Below are 17,790 nucleotides of genomic sequence, written 5' to 3'. Positions count from 1 at the left end.
CCTTGTTTTGTGCAGAAAGATAGTGAGTTAAGAAACAGCTGATCGGGGAGGGTGAAACCCTGTAATACCTTCAGTAAAAACCAAAATTCGATGAACCACGTGTTTTAATAGTTGGGTTTTTAGTGCTTTTATTGTGAAACGACCAATCCCGGAAATCCTGTTCTCGTACGTTCAGCTTTGGGTCGAACGAGCAGATTTTAGGACTCAAATCCCATATTGTCTTTTTTTTTTTTTTGCCGTACATTAGCCGGACAGCTCAGCCTTTGCTCCCTGTCTCCCGTGTCTTCGCTGACATTGGTGGGTCCACAGACACGATGGTCCTGTCGACATCACAACAAGTCGCCTTGGCTTTCACGGCCGTGCTTTTCACGTTTGTCGTCCTGCCGAGGTTATTCGGCGTCGACGGCGGGACTGGTGCGAAGGAAACTAGATTTGACCCTCGTTACACCAGAAGAGGTAGGACATTTCACGTGTGTCCCCGAGGAAAGTCCCACCCAGTGCTATTATTTTTGCTTTATTACCTTTTAGGTGGCACCACTCGCTCCACTTCGCATAAACGCTAACGTTAGCTACAGCGCAGCGACCGTTTTCCCAAAATAAAAGTCATGACCGAAGAGACAGCGCGGACAGAAGGGACTCGGTACACGTCTCTGTCCAACACTGTCTCTCGGGTCCAAAACACAGTCAGTAGGTGCAAACATTGATGCCGTTTCGTAATGTGGACATCGGCTTCATGATTTGCTAGATAATGACCCGAGATGTGACAACTGTGAGTGTCATCTGATTTCCTGTCTTTAAAACGCAGCTGTGAATGTTTTGATTGTTTGCTCGTTTCGACGTTGATGACGGCAACACTCAAAGTTTGGACGGGGCAACAAGAAAAACACACCCAGGAACACTCCGGAAAAGAGGATGGTTAGTTAAAGCTCCACCATGCATCCTGTGAAGGGTCTCAGTCCCCCAGGTTTGGTTGTTTGAAGGTTGAGTCCAACCAAGAAAGAAGTTAACATGAAACAACTTTGGATAACGACTTATCCTGTTTGCATTCACACTTTCTGGCAATTTAGAATCACCAAAATAACTTAAATGTGTCGGTGGAATGAAGCTGGAGAACTCTGAGGAAACCCACCAAGATCAGGGAGAACATGCCGACTCCACACAGAGAGGCAGCAGGAGGCAGGTGAATTTAGGGGCCTCTTAGCTGCAGCACTTACACCTCCACCACCGTCCTGCCATAGAGAGAGAGAGAGAGAGAGAAAGAAAGAAAGAAATCTAAACAAACAAAATGGACTTAGGAGAGCAGGAAAGCTGTCTTGTGGCCTGTCAAGTCAAAATTTGAAATTCTTTTTTGAAATGATCAATGCTGCATCCTACATAGGGGGTGACAGTGGCTCAGTTGGTAGAGCGGCCACCTACCGACCACAGGGTCGGAGGTTTGTCCAGACCACATGTTCGAAGCGGGACCCCCCCATCCCCATGCCCGGCTGCGCAGTGCCGTTTCCATGTCGGGTACAAATTGGGGAGGGTTGCGCCAAAACTTTTAAAAGTCAACATCCTGACAAAGCTCCTGAGCTCACAGGATAAGCAGAAAGGGAAAAAATCATCATAATAAAAATGCTAAGAGCGACACTTTGGTTTGTTGGCAACAAGAGCCAGCGTCTGACGGTGTCGGGTGCATTAGTGCAGAAACTGTCAAATCTGTGATGATTCCATTAATGGGAGTTTTTGACACGTGTTGCTGGTATCCAAGAATCACATTTCTTTCTTTTCCCATCTCATATGTTGCAAGTCTTCGCATTCTCTTTCCGTTACATGTAACACAGCTTACATCTTATTTGTACTTTGTAGGTTCCCACCGAAAGTATATGCAAAAAGGAAACTATATTTAGGATTTAGAATCTTGCCCTAGCGTGGGTTCGTTCCTGCCTGCTGGGTGCACTCCGGCAGCTGTGAGACATCTGTTGCTTGGCGTCAAACTGTTGGGGCTTTTACTGACATGAAAACGGACAAACCACATGTTTTTAGGGTTTAAAGGTTTTGTATTTGTTACTGTAACTGGGTTTCTATAGGAAAGTGGTGAAGGCTGATGTCAGCCTTTAAAAATTTTTCATTTTTTGGTCTGTTCTTTGAAATAATGCAGAGGTAATATGTTTTGTGATGACGAAAATACATGTCACTAACTGTAGTGATGTGATAGGAATAAATGATTCTAGATTCTTTACAGTGAGCACAAGGAAGCCATTGTTGGATTTAGTCTCTATAAAAGTGTTTTAGTTCATCAAGAAGAAATTGCTACTAATATTCCTTGGTTACTTAGTTACCCACACTATGATGATTATTTTCCTTTTTAGGTTAATGTTGATGATTAATCTGCTTATTGATCGGCCACTCCCAATATTTTTGCTCTCTCTCTGGTGGCTTGATTTTGTTTTTTCAGGCTAATGATGGCCTCCTCTATCTTTGGATCTTCTATTGAGTGTTTCAATGAAGCTACCAATTGCAACACTCAGAACCACTTCCAGACCCTTTTATCTGGTTAATTACTCAAGTCTCAAGGGACCAGCCCACGCCGGACCATGCAAGTGCTTGTCAGCCATTTGTTGCATTATTAATAAGCCGCCAAAAACAGGGTTGTGTGTGTGTGCGTATGAAAATGGCTAATTCCTAATTGGCTTAAATGCCACACTTTTTAAAAACCCAATACATTAAAGCTCAAAGTCTTGACGTTTTTCACATCATTTCAGTTTTAACCTGGTTGTCAGAGGCCAAATGCCAAAAAAACTATCCATTGTCCCAAAATGTATGAACCTGACTGTAGATGGTGTTACAGGAAGAGATTAACAAATAAGAACATATTGAGGAATAAGATATTGTAATATATTAGAAGAGGGTATACTCTGGGCACTGGTAACTAATTTTATTTACGGCTAAAATGTTTCTGACTAGTTTGTTTAACAAGATCTTGGAGAGTGAGAGGATGCTGAGGACTGGAGGAGAAGTGTACTGGTGCCCATTTTTAAGAACAAGAGAGATGAGCAGAGCTGTGGCAACTACAGAGGAATAAAGCTGATGAGCCATAAAAACAAATTGTGGGAAAGAGTAGTGAAAGCTCGGCTAAGGGCAGAGGTGAGCAGCAATATGGTTTCATGCCTACAAAGAGTACAACAGATGCAGTATTTGCTTTGAGGACGCTGATGGAGAAGTACAGAGAAGGTCATAGATAGTTGCATTGTGTCTTCGTAGATTTAGAGAAAGCGTATGGATGTTCAGAGGAGAAACTGTGGATATATCAGTAGAAGGATGCTGAGGTTGGAGCTGCCAGGCAGGAGGTCTAGAGGAAGAGCAAAGAGGAGATTTATGGATGTAGTGAGGGAGGACATGAAGTTAGTTGGTGTGAGAGAAGAGGATGCAGAGGACAGAGTTAGATGGAGGCACATGATTCACTGTGACGACACCGGAAAGGAAACACCCGGAAGGAAAAGAAGAAGACACCTGTGCTGAGTATTCTCTTCTGTAGAATGTGGCAAAGCTAACTCCTGTCCTTGACACGCAAACTCAGGTTCAATTATCAATGAAAACCATGGCATTTGTCCCTCAGGTCCAGGTCCAGGTGCAGTCAGAGGTCAGCCCATCAATGGGAACACCCCTGGTTCACATCAGAGCCCTGAGAACATGCAGCAGATGAAGAAGCTAATGGAGCAAGAGCTGAAAAGTGACAAGTACAAATCCAACAACAGCAAGGGCTACGTGTTCACACTGATGCCCCTCTATGCCATCGGAGTGGGAGTATTTGCCGCCTACAAGTTTTTGAAAGTAAGCTACAGCACCAAACTACCTGGAGAGAATTTGCAATGTTTCTAGGCAAAATGTTACATGTTACATTCTTTTTAACACGCAGATCAAGTCAGCAGATGACCAGGCACAGAAGGACAAATTTGCCAAAGGGGCCAAGAAGTCAGTTGAGGCAGGTGTGTTTTGCAAGCACTGCATTTCTAATTGCACTTGTTTGTCCTGTTTTATTGGTACTTAGCAGGAGTAATTATGGCAGCTGTACCCATAGCGTGTGTGTTTGTGTTTGCACAGAGAACCAGTTAAACGAGCTGGAACAAAGGCTAGCACAGACTGAAAGGATGCTCAATTCCATCCTCACCCAGCTGGATCCCCTCACTAACTGGTGTGTGGTAATCACTGTAATTTGCTGTAGTTTATTTGACTGTTTTAAGTATGAAATCGGTTTTGCCGTTTACCTGCAGCTCATAACACATCTTTAGTGCAGCTTGGAATCTGCATATGAACAGGTGGATGCTTCAGCATGAAATTGGTAAAAAAAAAAAAAAAATAAAAAAAAAAACCCAAACTGAGTTAGTCAAGCACACACGTGTCAGTATTTGCTAACAAGGACCTTCAGCTTCAGACGAGCACCGTTTACGCGTTCCTAATGCAAAAGCTGCATTTAGTTTACGAAGGTTTACAACTGCAGAAATGTGTTAACATTAGATAATAAGGAGGATGCTGCAGCTAGAACAGTGGTCCCACCCTTATTGCTTGTTTAGTCCAGGCCTTGGGAGATCCCATGCCTCTTTTGTCCCTTCTAACAGGTGGGCTACGTCTTCCCCGTGAATCTCAGGTTGTAAATGTTGTCATTAAAATGTAATCTTTGTGTTCCTTGCCACTGAAACTCTTGTGCTAGCTGCTTAGTACTAGCGACTGAGGCTTTAACACTAGTTACGCCAACCTGGACTCTCTGTCCAACCTTGTAAGCAGGCAGCATCCTGCAGTAAAAGTAGCAGACCTTGCCCCAATCAGAATACAGCAAAACGTGCACAATTCACGATGGCACAACAACCTTGAATGACACCAACACACTAAGCTATGTTAAGCATCAAGGATTCTAGTTAGTTTTTATCTGGTCCACTGTACAAGCAGAGAATTCTTATGATGTTATGGCCAGAAGCTGGAGTGCAGCTCAGGTCGGATCTGTGTATTTCTCACTTTTGTCGTCTCTGCAGTGTAAAGTCAGTGGCACAGGAGCAGAAAAACGAGATCATGTCTCAACTGCAGACCATCCGCTACTTGATGAAGAAGAGAGGAATGGACTGTCCACGGATGAACGTTAATGGTGGGTTGATCAACTGCCTTTGAGTGGGGTCACACTGGAGCCTAATACTGTTTGGAATTCCGACCTTGAACTTGCAGGATAAGCCGAAAGGGCAAAAATCAATAAATATAGTGCACTATACAAACAAGAAAAAGAAATCCTATATCCAGAAAGTTTAGAGTCCATCTAAAGTGCAATAAAAGGCTTACAAAGTATCATATACTCAAACACAGGCTTCCAACGGTCACGACAGAGTGTCAGAGATAAGCTGTTCACGTGAAATCCCAAATGCCCCAACTCTAAGGAGTGCTACACTTTTATGGAGGGTTTGGATCTTGTGTGCTAGCTTAATTAGTGGAAGGGCAGGGTACCGGGTCCAATCACAGAAGAATTGGGGCAGGGGGACCGGAAGTTGACTGGTTCTTGGGACTGGATGCCGGACCGATCAGGACAGAATTTGGCAGGTGCGAAAAGTCTTGGCCTTCAATTCTTGATGAGTGTTGGACAGGTCTAATTTACATGTACAATAAAACACACACACACACACATACACAGATGCTATGGAGGTAGGAGAGAGTCCAGGACCTCAAGGCCATAACAGTCTGGACTTTATTATGTAAAGTGTCTTGAGATAACGATGAATTAAAACTGAAGTGAATGGTGCAAAAGCCAGGATCTGTGTGGGGGTCAATAGCACACATGAATGTATGGAGCATCATGAAGAAAAAGTCTTTTCCCAAAATGTACAAGTTTTTTTCTTTTACTTCAGCCCTAACAAACAAACAAACACAAATAAATAAACATAAAAAAACAAACAAAAACAGCCCCACAGCAGAATCTGATAAAGGTGTAAAGGAGAAACCTCATCGGACTGATGATTTGCATCGCACCTGTGGTTTGCTAACCCCAGGTTGCGTATTCAAATTAGATTGGCAGATTCAGGAAGGAAAGTTTTTGCATACAATTTCACACTGTTGTGTGATGATACTGACGGAATGTTTTTCCGGCCTAAATGTACACGATACTAAATTTAACAGCTGCTGGGAAAAAGATTGGTTAACATCACTTGTTTTGTCTCTTTCAGAGGCAACATCTGAGCATAATCTGGACAAGCTCATCGAGTCCCTTGGGGCCAACCACACCTCACCAGCAGAAGCTTCCGGGGGAGACAAACACACGTCTGGTGCTCAAATGGCCTCCAAAAAAGTTTATGATGAGCATACAGAATCTAAAGAAGCTGCGAAAGAGGGCAATCAGATGAAGGAGTTGACGCCAGTGGAATCTGACGGAGAAGCGATTGATGACGGGAACTCGGGAGGAGAAGAAGAAAGTGAGGATATAGCTAAAGAGGAGCAAGAAGGAATAGAGCCCGAGCTCATTCCTTCACGAGAAGATTCAAACATTGAAGAGGTTGGAGCAGAGCAGCCTGCGTCAGGCCTCAGGAGACGCAACCGGCATGAATGAACTTGCTCCTGGACTTCTGCACTGAACAGACATGAGACATTTCACTATGAATATCATATATCTGACACACGGCTTTTGTTCCAAAATGCATTTATTCATTAGACGTAATAAGTTGATAAGAAACGATGACCTCACAAAGAAAACTACTTTTACAATAAAACACGTCGCACCGTTTTCCTGGTGCTGCCACTAAGACTGTATTTCCTCATATACAACAGATGAGTCTACAAAACGGTTGATTGCAGTAACGATCACACCGCCTGCATCAATTCAGTTCACTTTAATAACTTTACCAGATGAAGAGCTACTAAACAAAACTGAAAATAAAGGACGGCAGGGTTTCCCCTACATTTTCACACTACTTAGGTGATTATTTAAAATTTTTTTTTTTATCGTGTCGCTTTACACCTCTGTCATTCCCGTATTTGTGGAAAAAAAAAAAAAAAAAAGCCAACAATGCTTGTTATACTTGCACATCTATTTAGGATTGAGATGAGGTATTTATCAGAGAGTAATTTTTAAAATATGGCACAAAGCCTCCAGAGCAGTTTAGTAATAGAATGGCCAGCTTACTGAGTTACTGTTTTAAAACAAAAAAGAGAGAAGAAAAGAAGTGATGATGAAAATACTATTATTATAATACACTTTCTCTTTCAATGCCTTTCTTGCACCTTGTTCTCCTTTTTGCACCGTGTGGGGAAAATTGCAACACAGCATGGGAACCGTGTTTTAGTTAATGTGGTGACATGAAAAATCAGCCTACTTCTATTTTTGTTGTTACTGACTTTAAAACAATAATCATCATCACCTTTTTTTTTTTTTTTAAACATGCTTTAATTTTTACATAAAATAAATGTATAGTCATTTGTTTACTGGTATGTGACCAATTGAGTTTTGCACGTGATTTCAAAGCATTTTTAATCCACGTTACTGCTAATTTGCCTTTAGTGTTTCTCACTCTTGGACAACTTGTCAGTCACATGCGCATGTACCAACATGACTGCATGTTGAAATTTGTGGTCATCATGTTTCCACCATGACACAGAACACAAGCTTGTATGTTTGGAAAGACCCTGCTTCTTTACAAAAAGTGCGTTTGCTGCATCTTAACCGTGAAGCATCATTTGCTGCCACCGTCAGGTTGCTGTTGGACTAACAACAATCCAGCGAGTCTCACGTCTTACCAAAAAAAACACAAACAACAAATTTATTTTTACTTTTTCTACAAATACTGCATTTGTTTTTACCACGAAGAGACTGACCTTACGGGTACTGGATGCTACGTAGACTGTACACTATTATAATGTACATTTTAGATGCGTAAACTTGGGCGTGTGGCATGTTAATACATTAGATCATATTTATGCATGTTTTCTGTAATGTTTTTGCCGTTACAATGTGACTAATATATGTTTACTCATTAGTCAAAAGGAAAACAATCATATCCAGGCATTAACATGACTCAATGTTGCTTTCGTTTGGACGTGTTATTGAAATATTAATACCACAGAAAGGAACCTCTTATGCCTTGTTTTTCAATCAGTCTTTAGAAATTTGTGATTTGATCCCTGTGGCAGGTCACTGTGAGGAAAACAAATGTTAACATGTTGGGAAACACGTTGAGGTTGCTTCTGGAAATTTCTATCTACAGGGAACAACCTTCAAGTCCTGTATGAATTATGACCATGCTAACAATAATTAGTCTCTGTTTGTTTAGCCCTTCAGGACTGAGAATAATACTGTGATTCCATCTAACATTGCAGTAATCGAAATATCCAAATTATGTGGTGAAATGTGCTAAAAGCTCCAAAGAGGAGATATTTTGCCAAAATCAGTTTCCCCTGCAAGACAGAATTTGTGTACTAATGTAAAAGCAAATCTTGTGCAGCCAACAACGGATGAACTATTTAATTTATACTGTTTTCACCCCATGCACTATTTATTGTCGTATTTGTATCACAAATGTTTTGACTTAATTTATTTTATGTTTTTTAAGTTAATGTTATTTTAAAGGTTTTTTTTAGTTACATTTCTGAATTGAATGTTATATGTTCATGTATGGACTCGAGGATAAACACCTGCTTGCCCAATTAGGAAATAAAACCACTAAACTAAACCATTTTTTTCTGCTAAATGATTAGTTCATTATGTTACGAAGCCTCTGATGCCATCATGTTCACTTATGAGGAGAAACAACGCTGAACATCCTTTATGTATTCGACACCTGCACAGGTGTTTTTAGTTTTTTAGTGTGACTGAATGTTGCAATTATCACAAAGGAGTTTCCATAGTTAATAACGTCAGCATGCAAATTGTAATATGATACCTCACTATTTCCACTTTTAACAGTAAGTGAACTTCTATGGTACATTTACATTTAGTCATTTGTTAGACGCTTTTATCCAAAGCGACTTACAAGTGAGTTACAATGCAGCAAAAATCTAAGTCAAGGAGAAAACACCAAAGCAAAGTCTCATCAGAAAAGTGTTCACAGTTCACGGGATGCAAGTGCGAGAAAGAGCAGAAAGGAAGTTTTCAGTAGTTTTTTTTATTATTTCAATATATAGATTTAAGTGCATAGGAAGATGCGTTAGAGTTGTGTTTTCAGCAGTTTTTTTGAATATTGGGATTGAGTTTGCTGAGCCTGCAGAGTTTGGTGGCTCGTTCCAGCATCGTGGGATCATTGCACTAAAAAAGTGTTGCTGTCTGAAAACTACAATAAAATCAATATGTTCTACTGCTGCACCGTAACATTTTTAGTCCTAATACAAAAAGACCAAAAGTTTAAAAAATAAATATATATATTTGTGTGTATGTGTGGGTCTTTGTCGCTGACTCTTCACACACCTGTCTGAAATCAGCCAATCAACTAGCTCCATCTCCCACAGTCAACGCCCCTGTTGCTCCACACTTTTTACCCTTTGCCCTGTCTGGTATCTCGGTCACCGTAAAGTTCTAAGTTCAAAAAACAAAACTTGTTGAAAGGTGCTAAAATGCTCTCAGGAGAGAAGCAGCTTTTAGTGCACAACTTCACTACAGAACACTGACATGTCACAGTGGGAAAAGCACAGGTGGAAGCACACACTTAACTTTTAGTCTTGCTTAAATCATACAGGCAACTATTGTTTAAATCACAAAGTATGACAGGAATTTTAACATGTCCTCGTGGAAAGTCAGTTATTTTCTTCAGCACGTGTTTCCTAAGGCTGAATTAAGTTGCAGAAGGTACGTGAGCTTCCTGCAGGTAACCTGCAGATGGCAACCCTGCATCAAAGTTACAGCAAATCATTAGGTTATTAAGGCCTATTTCTATGAAATATAAGAACAAGTAATCAGATTTCACTGATTTATGTGGATAACTTTAATCAAACCAAGGAAAATTTGTAAGATTGAGCTGTTAAGCTCAAACCATCATCCAAGTTACTATTTTCATAAATTCTCCAGAGTATCCTCTTAAAATAATTCACCCCTTGGAATCATAATTTGTAATTAAGGCATGGCGAGTTTAATGACTTCCTGTCATGCAGCATGGGGTGTGTGTGTGAGTGTGTGTTTGTGTGTATGTGGGGGGGGAGATTCTTGGATTCATCGCAAATTAGCTTGGCTCTCTCAATTAGGAATGCCACATTTAATCAGCTCACTTTTCTTCCACTGGGAGTTCGGCCTAATTTCATCCAAGAGCCTGCGGTTACCAGGATAATTTTGTAATTGTACTCCATGGTTGTGAATCTACAGCGTTTGTCGCCCCCCCCAGTCACTCAAGGGGGCTATACACTGGACTTCTAATCACACCAAAACATCCTCAAAGGGGGGTTAAAGTGTTTCTGGAGTGTAAAAACTGAAATGTTTAGAGTGCGTTCAACAGCACTTTATAGGTTTTTCCGTTGATGCGATAAATATTCAGGTTAACAGTAACAGGTTCACGCTGCAGTAACGTGCACCAACAAACATAATACACCAGCAAAAGGCAACATGACAGCTAGCAGCAAACATCTACATTTAAGTTGTAAATGTTTTTAAAAATGTCGTTAATCGCTAATAAATATCAGGACTGTTCCTTTTGTAATTGTTGAAAGTTACAACATGGCAGTAAGGAAGGACTGAGGTGCATCATGTGAAATGTAGGACTGAGCTTTTTTATTTTTCTAGCTTGGCCCACGAGGAAATGTATTGTAAAAATAACAGTCAAAACTTCATGAAAACACAATGCTCAAACACTAAAAGGCACTTTTTAAGTCAGCTTGGTCGTTGTTCGTTGTTCGGCCTTCCCATGGTGCACCATTGCCGTCTTTTTATGTCAAAATAGGGTCTCGGTGTCTCTTATTTGTCATTATTTCAAAGGAGGTTTTGTTTTAGGTTGGACGTGTTGTGCTTCATCAGATCTAAACCTGAAAAGGAGGCTACAGAAAGTTCAGATGGAGAACGTTACCTGCCTCATTCTTCCAAGGTCACTTCTCTGCAGTTCAGTGAAAAGGATTTATTCCAATATTTCATTTTATCGGGGACCCAAAATGTCTTTTTGTCTATTAACATTTTTATATCACCTCCAGCTTGTTGAAATTCATATGAAATCGTTCTTTAACCGAGACATTTTTTTTTTTTAATTGGTATATCAGAAACTAATTCTTTTGCAAACGTATCTGATTCGGATTGTTATTGTGAACCTGGATGGAAATGAGCCAAGGCTGCCTGTCTAGCCTTTAGTCTCTCCCTCCCTCTGGGGGGAAATGGTCTGGTTGAGGACCTTGGCTTTTTTTGTTCTCCAGTTCCTGATACAGATCAGCAATCTGGCTGCTCTATTTTTAGCGAAGATATTACAGCGAATGATAAGGCACAAAAGAGACTCTGGGTTCCGTTTGCTTCCTGTATCGGTCAGTGCAAGGAGAGCTGTTTATAGGCGAGGTGCATCTTGACCCACTGTAGTGCCTCAGTACTTTATCTTTGGTGATGAATGGACTCATTAGTAAAATGTTAAAGGGACTCGGCACCTCAGTTTTCCGAGTCCAGCAGCTGCTTGCATTTTAAATTAAAGTGGGGAAGCAGTCAGCTGTAGAAAATTCTTAACGTAATGGATGTTTTTAGGAGAATTTTTGTACTCACTGACCTGAACTGACCTCTGCTGGTGAACCGTAAGACCTCTAGTAAGGTCGAGCTCACTGTAAACCTACGCGGAAAATGTGATCTCCAGTGATGCTGCAGCAGGTCCCTGTGGCCGTAATGCTTCAGATCTTTTCTTTTTTTTCCCTCTATAGCAACAAGGATTTAGCAGTGGAAGCACTTTTCTTTCCCCACAAAGAACAGGGGCAAATGGACGAACTGCCAGGATGAACGTGAAAACATCAAAATGGGGCCACTGGGGATAGACACATAAAAGGCTCCACAGATTTCATGATCAGTATGAAGGAGTCAGCAGACACACATCACTTTTTGGCCTGACATTCATTTGTCATGTTGTAGCAGTGTGAGGAACTCAGCTATTCTAGGTGATGAACACATCGGTGCGTTCGAACACTCTGCCCTGTAAAATTCCCCAAGAAGTTTAGCAGACGCTCACCTTCCAGATGTTAATGGCTTGTTCATGTTGATTGGTTGGTTTAAACTGTCAAGAGGCTGATCTGAGAGGGGAGGGGTAGCTGTAGATCAGGAGGGAGGGCAGTGTCTCCACAGTCTCTGCTTCATTATCTTGGCACAGGTTTGCAGATATTAAGAAAAAGGCTGTTACGGGTCGAAGAAAAGTTTTAAAGATACGCCCATTTTAGATAAGTCAATAGGTTATCAGTTATAAAAGAGCAATGTAAAATCCTCCCTTTGCAGATTTGATCAAGACACTGAGTAATTGGGATACTCAGAGGTTACATCAGGGAATAATCATGTCTGTAATTATAGTCAACCCCCCCCTCATGTTGTCTTGTTCACTCAGCTGTGTTTAGATGCTCTAAAGATGTTTTCTCCTTGTAACCTGCGGAGAGTGGAACCTTCTGGTGGCCAGCGCAAAATAAAAAGTTAAGACACAAAGAGACAAATCGCCACTAGGAGATATGTGACGATATTTTACATAGATGGTCAGAAATCTCAACAAAAACAATATTCCTAAGCTTAAAGTCCTGATCTTTTCTGTCTTTATTGAACACGTCTATTGAACTCACAGAGCGATGGTGGAAGAAGTAACGGCATCACTGCTCTTCTTTGTCAGATGACGTTAAACCTGTAGTCCAGTCAAACAGGAACCTGGTTTAGAACTACCCTGACTTCTAAAACCACTCGGTGTCATTGTACTATTCGCAAGCTGCATCAGCTACGATATGAGCAATGCCTCTCGAAAAAGGGATCGCAGAAGACCTTACAGTCAAGAGTTGTTGATTTGCATGTACCTGGAAAGGGCTACAGAGTAATGTCAAACGCTTCAACACAAAGCAGAATGTTTAATAAGGTGAAGAACCCTAGAAGAACAAAGCTAAAGACTTGAAGGATTCACTGGAGTCGGATAACATCTCTGTTCACGAATCAACAAGCCAATGATCGCCAAAGGCAACATTGCAGGATGGCTGATGTTTGCCAAAGACCACCTTGAAACGCCACAACATTAGCGGGAAAATGTCTTGTGGACACATGAAACAAAGGTAGAATTGTTTGAAGAACACAGCGCTACCCATGACTAACATCAACAGAACATCCTGACAGTGATCTAGACCTGACAGGAAAATGAATTCCCAAGTTTGAGGTATAGTACAAGACGATGTCAATGTGGCTTAGAGGATGCAGCAGGACTATGACCATAAACACTGAAGTAAATCTGCTACGAAATGGCTTCAGAAAGACAGAATTCAGCTTTTGGAGTGGTCAGCGATCAGACCTCAACCCAACATAAACGGTGTAGAATGACAGAGATGTCCTAAGAATATGGCTATGCTGAAGCAGTTCTGTCCAAAATCCCACCTAAATGCTGTGCAGCTCTAATCCACAGCTGTAGAAAGTACTTGCTTGAAAGATCGTAACTGTTTTTGAGAAATCTTGTATTTGTTATTTGTGGCTTTGGTAAAGATCAGGTCACATTTCATGACCACATTATGCAGAAAACAAGGACATTTCAAACAGTGCCATTATTATAATGTTTTTTTCTTGCAACTGTAAAATGACCAGAAACATGTGAAAAATGAGCATGTGTGTTTGTCCTTGTGCTTGTCTGACCCTGAGAGTAACCACAGACCTATAAGGATATGCAGTTACAAATATTAGACGAATGAACCCAAAGAGCCAGTGAGGAAACTCATTTTTGTTTGTTTTTGTATCTTGTTCATCTGGGGAGGGGGGGGGTCCCAGGACTGAGGTGGCCTTTTAATCTGTCTGTGCTCCGGGGCCCATCATCTAACAATCCACCTGTGCTACTAACTCTGGAAAACCTTGTGTCAAGACAGCGATCATCCCACATGCTGTATGTCACTGTAATATCTGTGGAATCTGCCTTTAGGGTCTCTCACTCACTACACTGGTCTCTTCTTTGCTTCTCTTGCTTGATTTGTCTCAATATAGTTACTAGTTGCTCTTCAGAATCAGATTAGTAATACAAATACACATATTCCGAAGCATTTTGTGCTTACATTGGTCCAAGTGCCTAGATATTTGTGCATTTACAGAAATTACTGCAAACTGACTCCTTGGCCACGGTAGAACTACACTTGGTTTGTGGGAGTCAGGCGCTATGTGTATTATTAAGAAGTACTTAAAAGGACAAAAGTGGGCTAAACAGGAAGGGATTTGAATCTCAGCCACTTCGAACCGAGGAGAAAGACAACAATCCAGAAATGTAACATGAGCTAAATTTGTCTACTTTTAAAAAGTAGTGTTCTTATAAGATCCCACAAATCAGAAATATTCAGTGTATTGTTACTACTGGCAGGCACCAGCTACTTCGTGTTTCGTCACCAGAGATGATTCACTAAGCAGCTGACTATCATTAAGTCACCCTCATGCAGGTGTGTAAAGAGATGTTTGGACAAAAAAAAAAAAAAAAGACAAATGTTAAGACTCATAATACAAGACAGTGCTGTTTAAATGCTCAGTGATGCTGTAAGAGGGGGGCGGGGGGGGGGGGGGGGGGGGCTCATAATAAAAATACATACAGTACCTGCATTATGTACCTGTAGTAGCCAAAACCCACTAAATTGGGTTTGAGTGATCTGTTGAAGGTGTTATCACATATGTAAGTCAACTGAGTTTATTAGGTTCAAATCAATCTGTGTTAAGCCTTTGATCTTTTTAAGCAAAGTAACATTGTAGGTGCAGGATACTGGGGGATAACTTCAGTGTGTGTCTCTTCCTAGAGTAGAGTAAAAAGCCTTAAATAGTAATTGTTTACATATTACATATTTGGAGTAATGAGTCCGACGCTGACGAGCGGCTGTGCGTCTTGGAGAAGGGCAGGGACGCTGGAGACGCGCAACGGCGGCGGCGGCAGCATCAGCAGCGCAGTCTATTTGGAGCCACCGGTTGAGATCATTCAACACTCCCGGAACAGTGAGTGTCTGGACGGTTTTGTGGGATACGAATCGATATCTCTGCTTGAAGCATCCGAAACCAAACGATGCTCATCGCCTCGGGCTCTATGCGACGCCACGAAAGCGTTGGATGAGAGAATTCGGGGGATGCTGCGAATCACGACCAAAATCCTGGAGATTTTTTGAATAGGATTGTGCGTGCGTGCGTGTGTGTGTGTGTGTGTGTCTGTGTGTGTGTGTGTGTGTGTGTGTGTGCATCGGGCTCGCCGTTACCTCCGGACTGCACTCGCCAACTTCCCCCGCTTTCTTTCAAGTCATGTCTGATACAGAGCGATGGGCAAGTTTGACGACAACGAGAGGATAATCCTCAACGTCGGGGGCACCAGGCACGAAACCTACAAAACCACCCTGAAGACTTTACCGGGGACGCGTCTGGCCCTGCTCGCTTCCGACTCGGATATCGACTCCGTGCTGGATCAGCTGCAACAAGTCCCCGGCTTCATCGAGTACAACTCGCGGACCAACGAGTACTTCTTCGACCGCCACCCGGGCGTCTTCGCTTACGTGCTCAACTACTACCGGACTGGGAAGCTCCACTGCCCGGCGGATGTGTGCGGACCGCTTTTCGAGGAGGAGCTCTCCTTCTGGGGCATCGATGAGACGGACGTGGAGCCCTGTTGCTGGATGACATACCGGCAGCACCGGGACGCGGAGGAAGCCCTGGACGTGTTCGAGCTCAACGTGGACAACGGGGACGAGGACGACGAGATAGGGAAGAGACTGGGCATTGAGGACGTGGCTGCCGACGGTACCGTCAGCCTGTGGAGAAAGTGGCAGCCGGTGATCTGGAATCTATTCGAGGATCCCTACTCCTCCAGGGCTGCGAGGGTAAGGGCGCACCGCTGCGTCTGGGGCTGTCTCACACACAGTGCAACTTTACGCATCCCCTGTCCTCACAGACACACAGCAGCTCACACTATAACACATCCATTGGAACAAGTTACTTAAACACTAAATCTCAAGACGTCCTTTTCATCCAAAAAAAAAAAAAAAAAAGTTATTGGGGAAAACTGACATAATTCTGTGCCTTTTTCGGTTGGAATAATTGCGCACTCTCATTTAAAAATATGCCACTTGTCACAAGCAAACAAAGGTGTTAACGCTGAGAATGGATATTCATAGCAGCAGTGTATATTTCAGGCGTGTAGTCCTGTGCCAAAAAAACAGGCTGGAGTCTATATTTGTTGCACTTTGATTCAGTTTGTTGTTGCCATGCATCCTTTTCTATTGCAGTCTAACAATGTCATAAAAGCAGCCCCCAGCTCTTAGGTACTAATTAAGTTCTTTCTTTGACCTGCATCCCAAAACGGTTCAATGTCTGACAAACCCAAAAATACTTTTGTCTTTTTGCAAAAATGAGCGCAGCTACTAAAGTGCATGAAATAGGCGACATGTACTCTCAAAAGGCCACACGTGGTGTATCTGTCCTTCGTTTTTTAATAATTAGCATTTCTACATTCAGGCTTTGTGTGAATCAGGAGCTTTTATGTTGGTGAACAAAAAAAAAAAAAAAAAAAAAAAGAGTTGAGTCTGAGTTGATTGGCAGGTGCATCGGTGTGTCTGACCCTTTCATTTTAGACCCCCACCACCCTTGAACCTGCTCTAAGCTTTCTTTGGGCTGCTGAATTTCGGTTAATAGCCAGTAAATCGTTCCCTCCCTGGCAGTCTGACATGTAACAGGAGTGATGTCATCCCTAAATGGAGACGAATGCAAAACAGCTACAGGAATGACTTCCTCGTGTCCCCAGTCCCCATCATTTCAGCTAAACCTCGACCATTAACTAATGCTTCTTTGTTTGCTTCTCAGTATAAAGACGAATGAAGGTTAAAAAAGACAGTTGATGCTCTATGTCGTCACTGATTGGGGTGTGGTCAGAGAGGAATCAACAAAAGGACAAGTGCAAAAAGAGGTTGTTGCTATAGAGAATGTGTGAATTTACCTGTGTTTTCAGTTTAGCAGAGAATTACTACTGCTGCAGGGAACTTTGCACGGTGACTGTTTCTATAGTAATGCAAGTATGTTTCCTCTGTCCTCCATGTGTTTAATGGACACAAGTGCAGCCTTCTGGTTTGTTGTATCACCTTTCACCCCGATGCTCTGAAAATATCAAGTTTCTAACCTTTTTTAACCTTTTAATTCTGTTCTTATTTGGGTCCCATTGAGGTAAACCACCTATTTTTCAGGCACAAGTGGTGAAACGTGGTTTCAGACAGGAAAAATGAATGTGAAGCACAAGTACGAAAAAGTAACTTTTTTAGAGACGAGGAGGCTTTAAAGGACATTTCAATGTATAAAAAAATGTTTAAAAAGCTCAAATGTGTTAACAAGCGTTCCCTTACACATTTTCTTTTATTTGGATCATTAGACGAAAGTTAAAGTTTGTTGTATTTTAACAGTTGATTTATTATAATCAACATAAAAACTTTTTCACTAACTGACTCATTGCCTCCCATTAAACAATCAAATAGTCCCTGAAGAAAATGTGTTTTTAATTTATTTGTGCCTTTAATCTATGTTTACTTTATAAAAAAAGTTATAATCTGCGTTTGTCAAGCTTTACTTCTAAATGTAGTGTAAGTTAAGTTCGTCGTTATTGAAATTCTCCTCTCAGTAACTTGTTTTAGTGCTCGTAATTTCCTCATGAAGTACAATGAAACTTATTGTCCGTTTCT

At 41.7% G+C, this 17,790-nt stretch overlaps 2 protein-coding genes across 7 annotated transcripts in view; both read left to right on the top strand.

Annotated features, from left to right (window-relative positions):
- Nucleotides 1-5: 5 nt before the first annotated feature.
- On the top strand, nt 6-8,762 carry ccdc107 (coiled-coil domain containing 107). 2 transcript variants are annotated; one of them, XM_067489439.1, is made up of 6 exons: nt 6-456; nt 3,599-3,813; nt 3,899-3,968; nt 4,084-4,174; nt 5,010-5,119; nt 6,183-8,750. In XM_067489439.1, the coding sequence occupies exons 1-6, from the start codon at nt 315-317 to the stop codon at nt 6,560-6,562; spliced, it is 1,008 nt and encodes a 335-aa protein (XP_067345540.1). In that variant the 5' UTR covers nt 6-314; the 3' UTR covers nt 6,563-8,750. The 2 variants fall into 2 exon arrangements, with proteins under 2 accessions (XP_067345540.1, XP_067345541.1); XM_067489440.1 differs by lacking the exon at nt 6-456 and adding an exon at nt 482-915 and having other exon boundaries at nt 6,183-8,762.
- Nucleotides 8,763-14,799: 6,037 nt separating this feature from the next.
- kcnc2 (potassium voltage-gated channel, Shaw-related subfamily, member 2) overlaps nt 14,800-17,790 on the top strand; it is a 77,321-nt gene continuing 74,330 nt past the window's right edge. For 2 of the 5 annotated variants that reach the window (XR_010912020.1, XM_067490777.1), the window contains exon 1: nt 14,801-15,945. Coding sequence is in view for 4 of the 5 variants with exons in the window: in XM_067490777.1 (XP_067346878.1) it covers nt 15,391-15,945 (555 nt within the window). In the remaining variant the exon portion in view is untranslated. Of the gene's footprint in view, nt 15,946-17,790 lie in introns of all 5 variants that reach the window. The other 3 variants (XM_067490774.1, XM_067490775.1, XM_067490776.1) reach the window with 2 other exon arrangements.

This window comes from Channa argus, chromosome 21, assembly GCF_033026475.1.
Source record: "Channa argus isolate prfri chromosome 21, Channa argus male v1.0, whole genome shotgun sequence".
Taxonomy (NCBI): domain Eukaryota; kingdom Metazoa; phylum Chordata; class Actinopteri; order Anabantiformes; family Channidae; genus Channa; species Channa argus.
The sequence above is the reverse complement of the archived record's forward strand: the minus strand, read 5'-3'. Positions and strand labels throughout refer to the sequence as shown.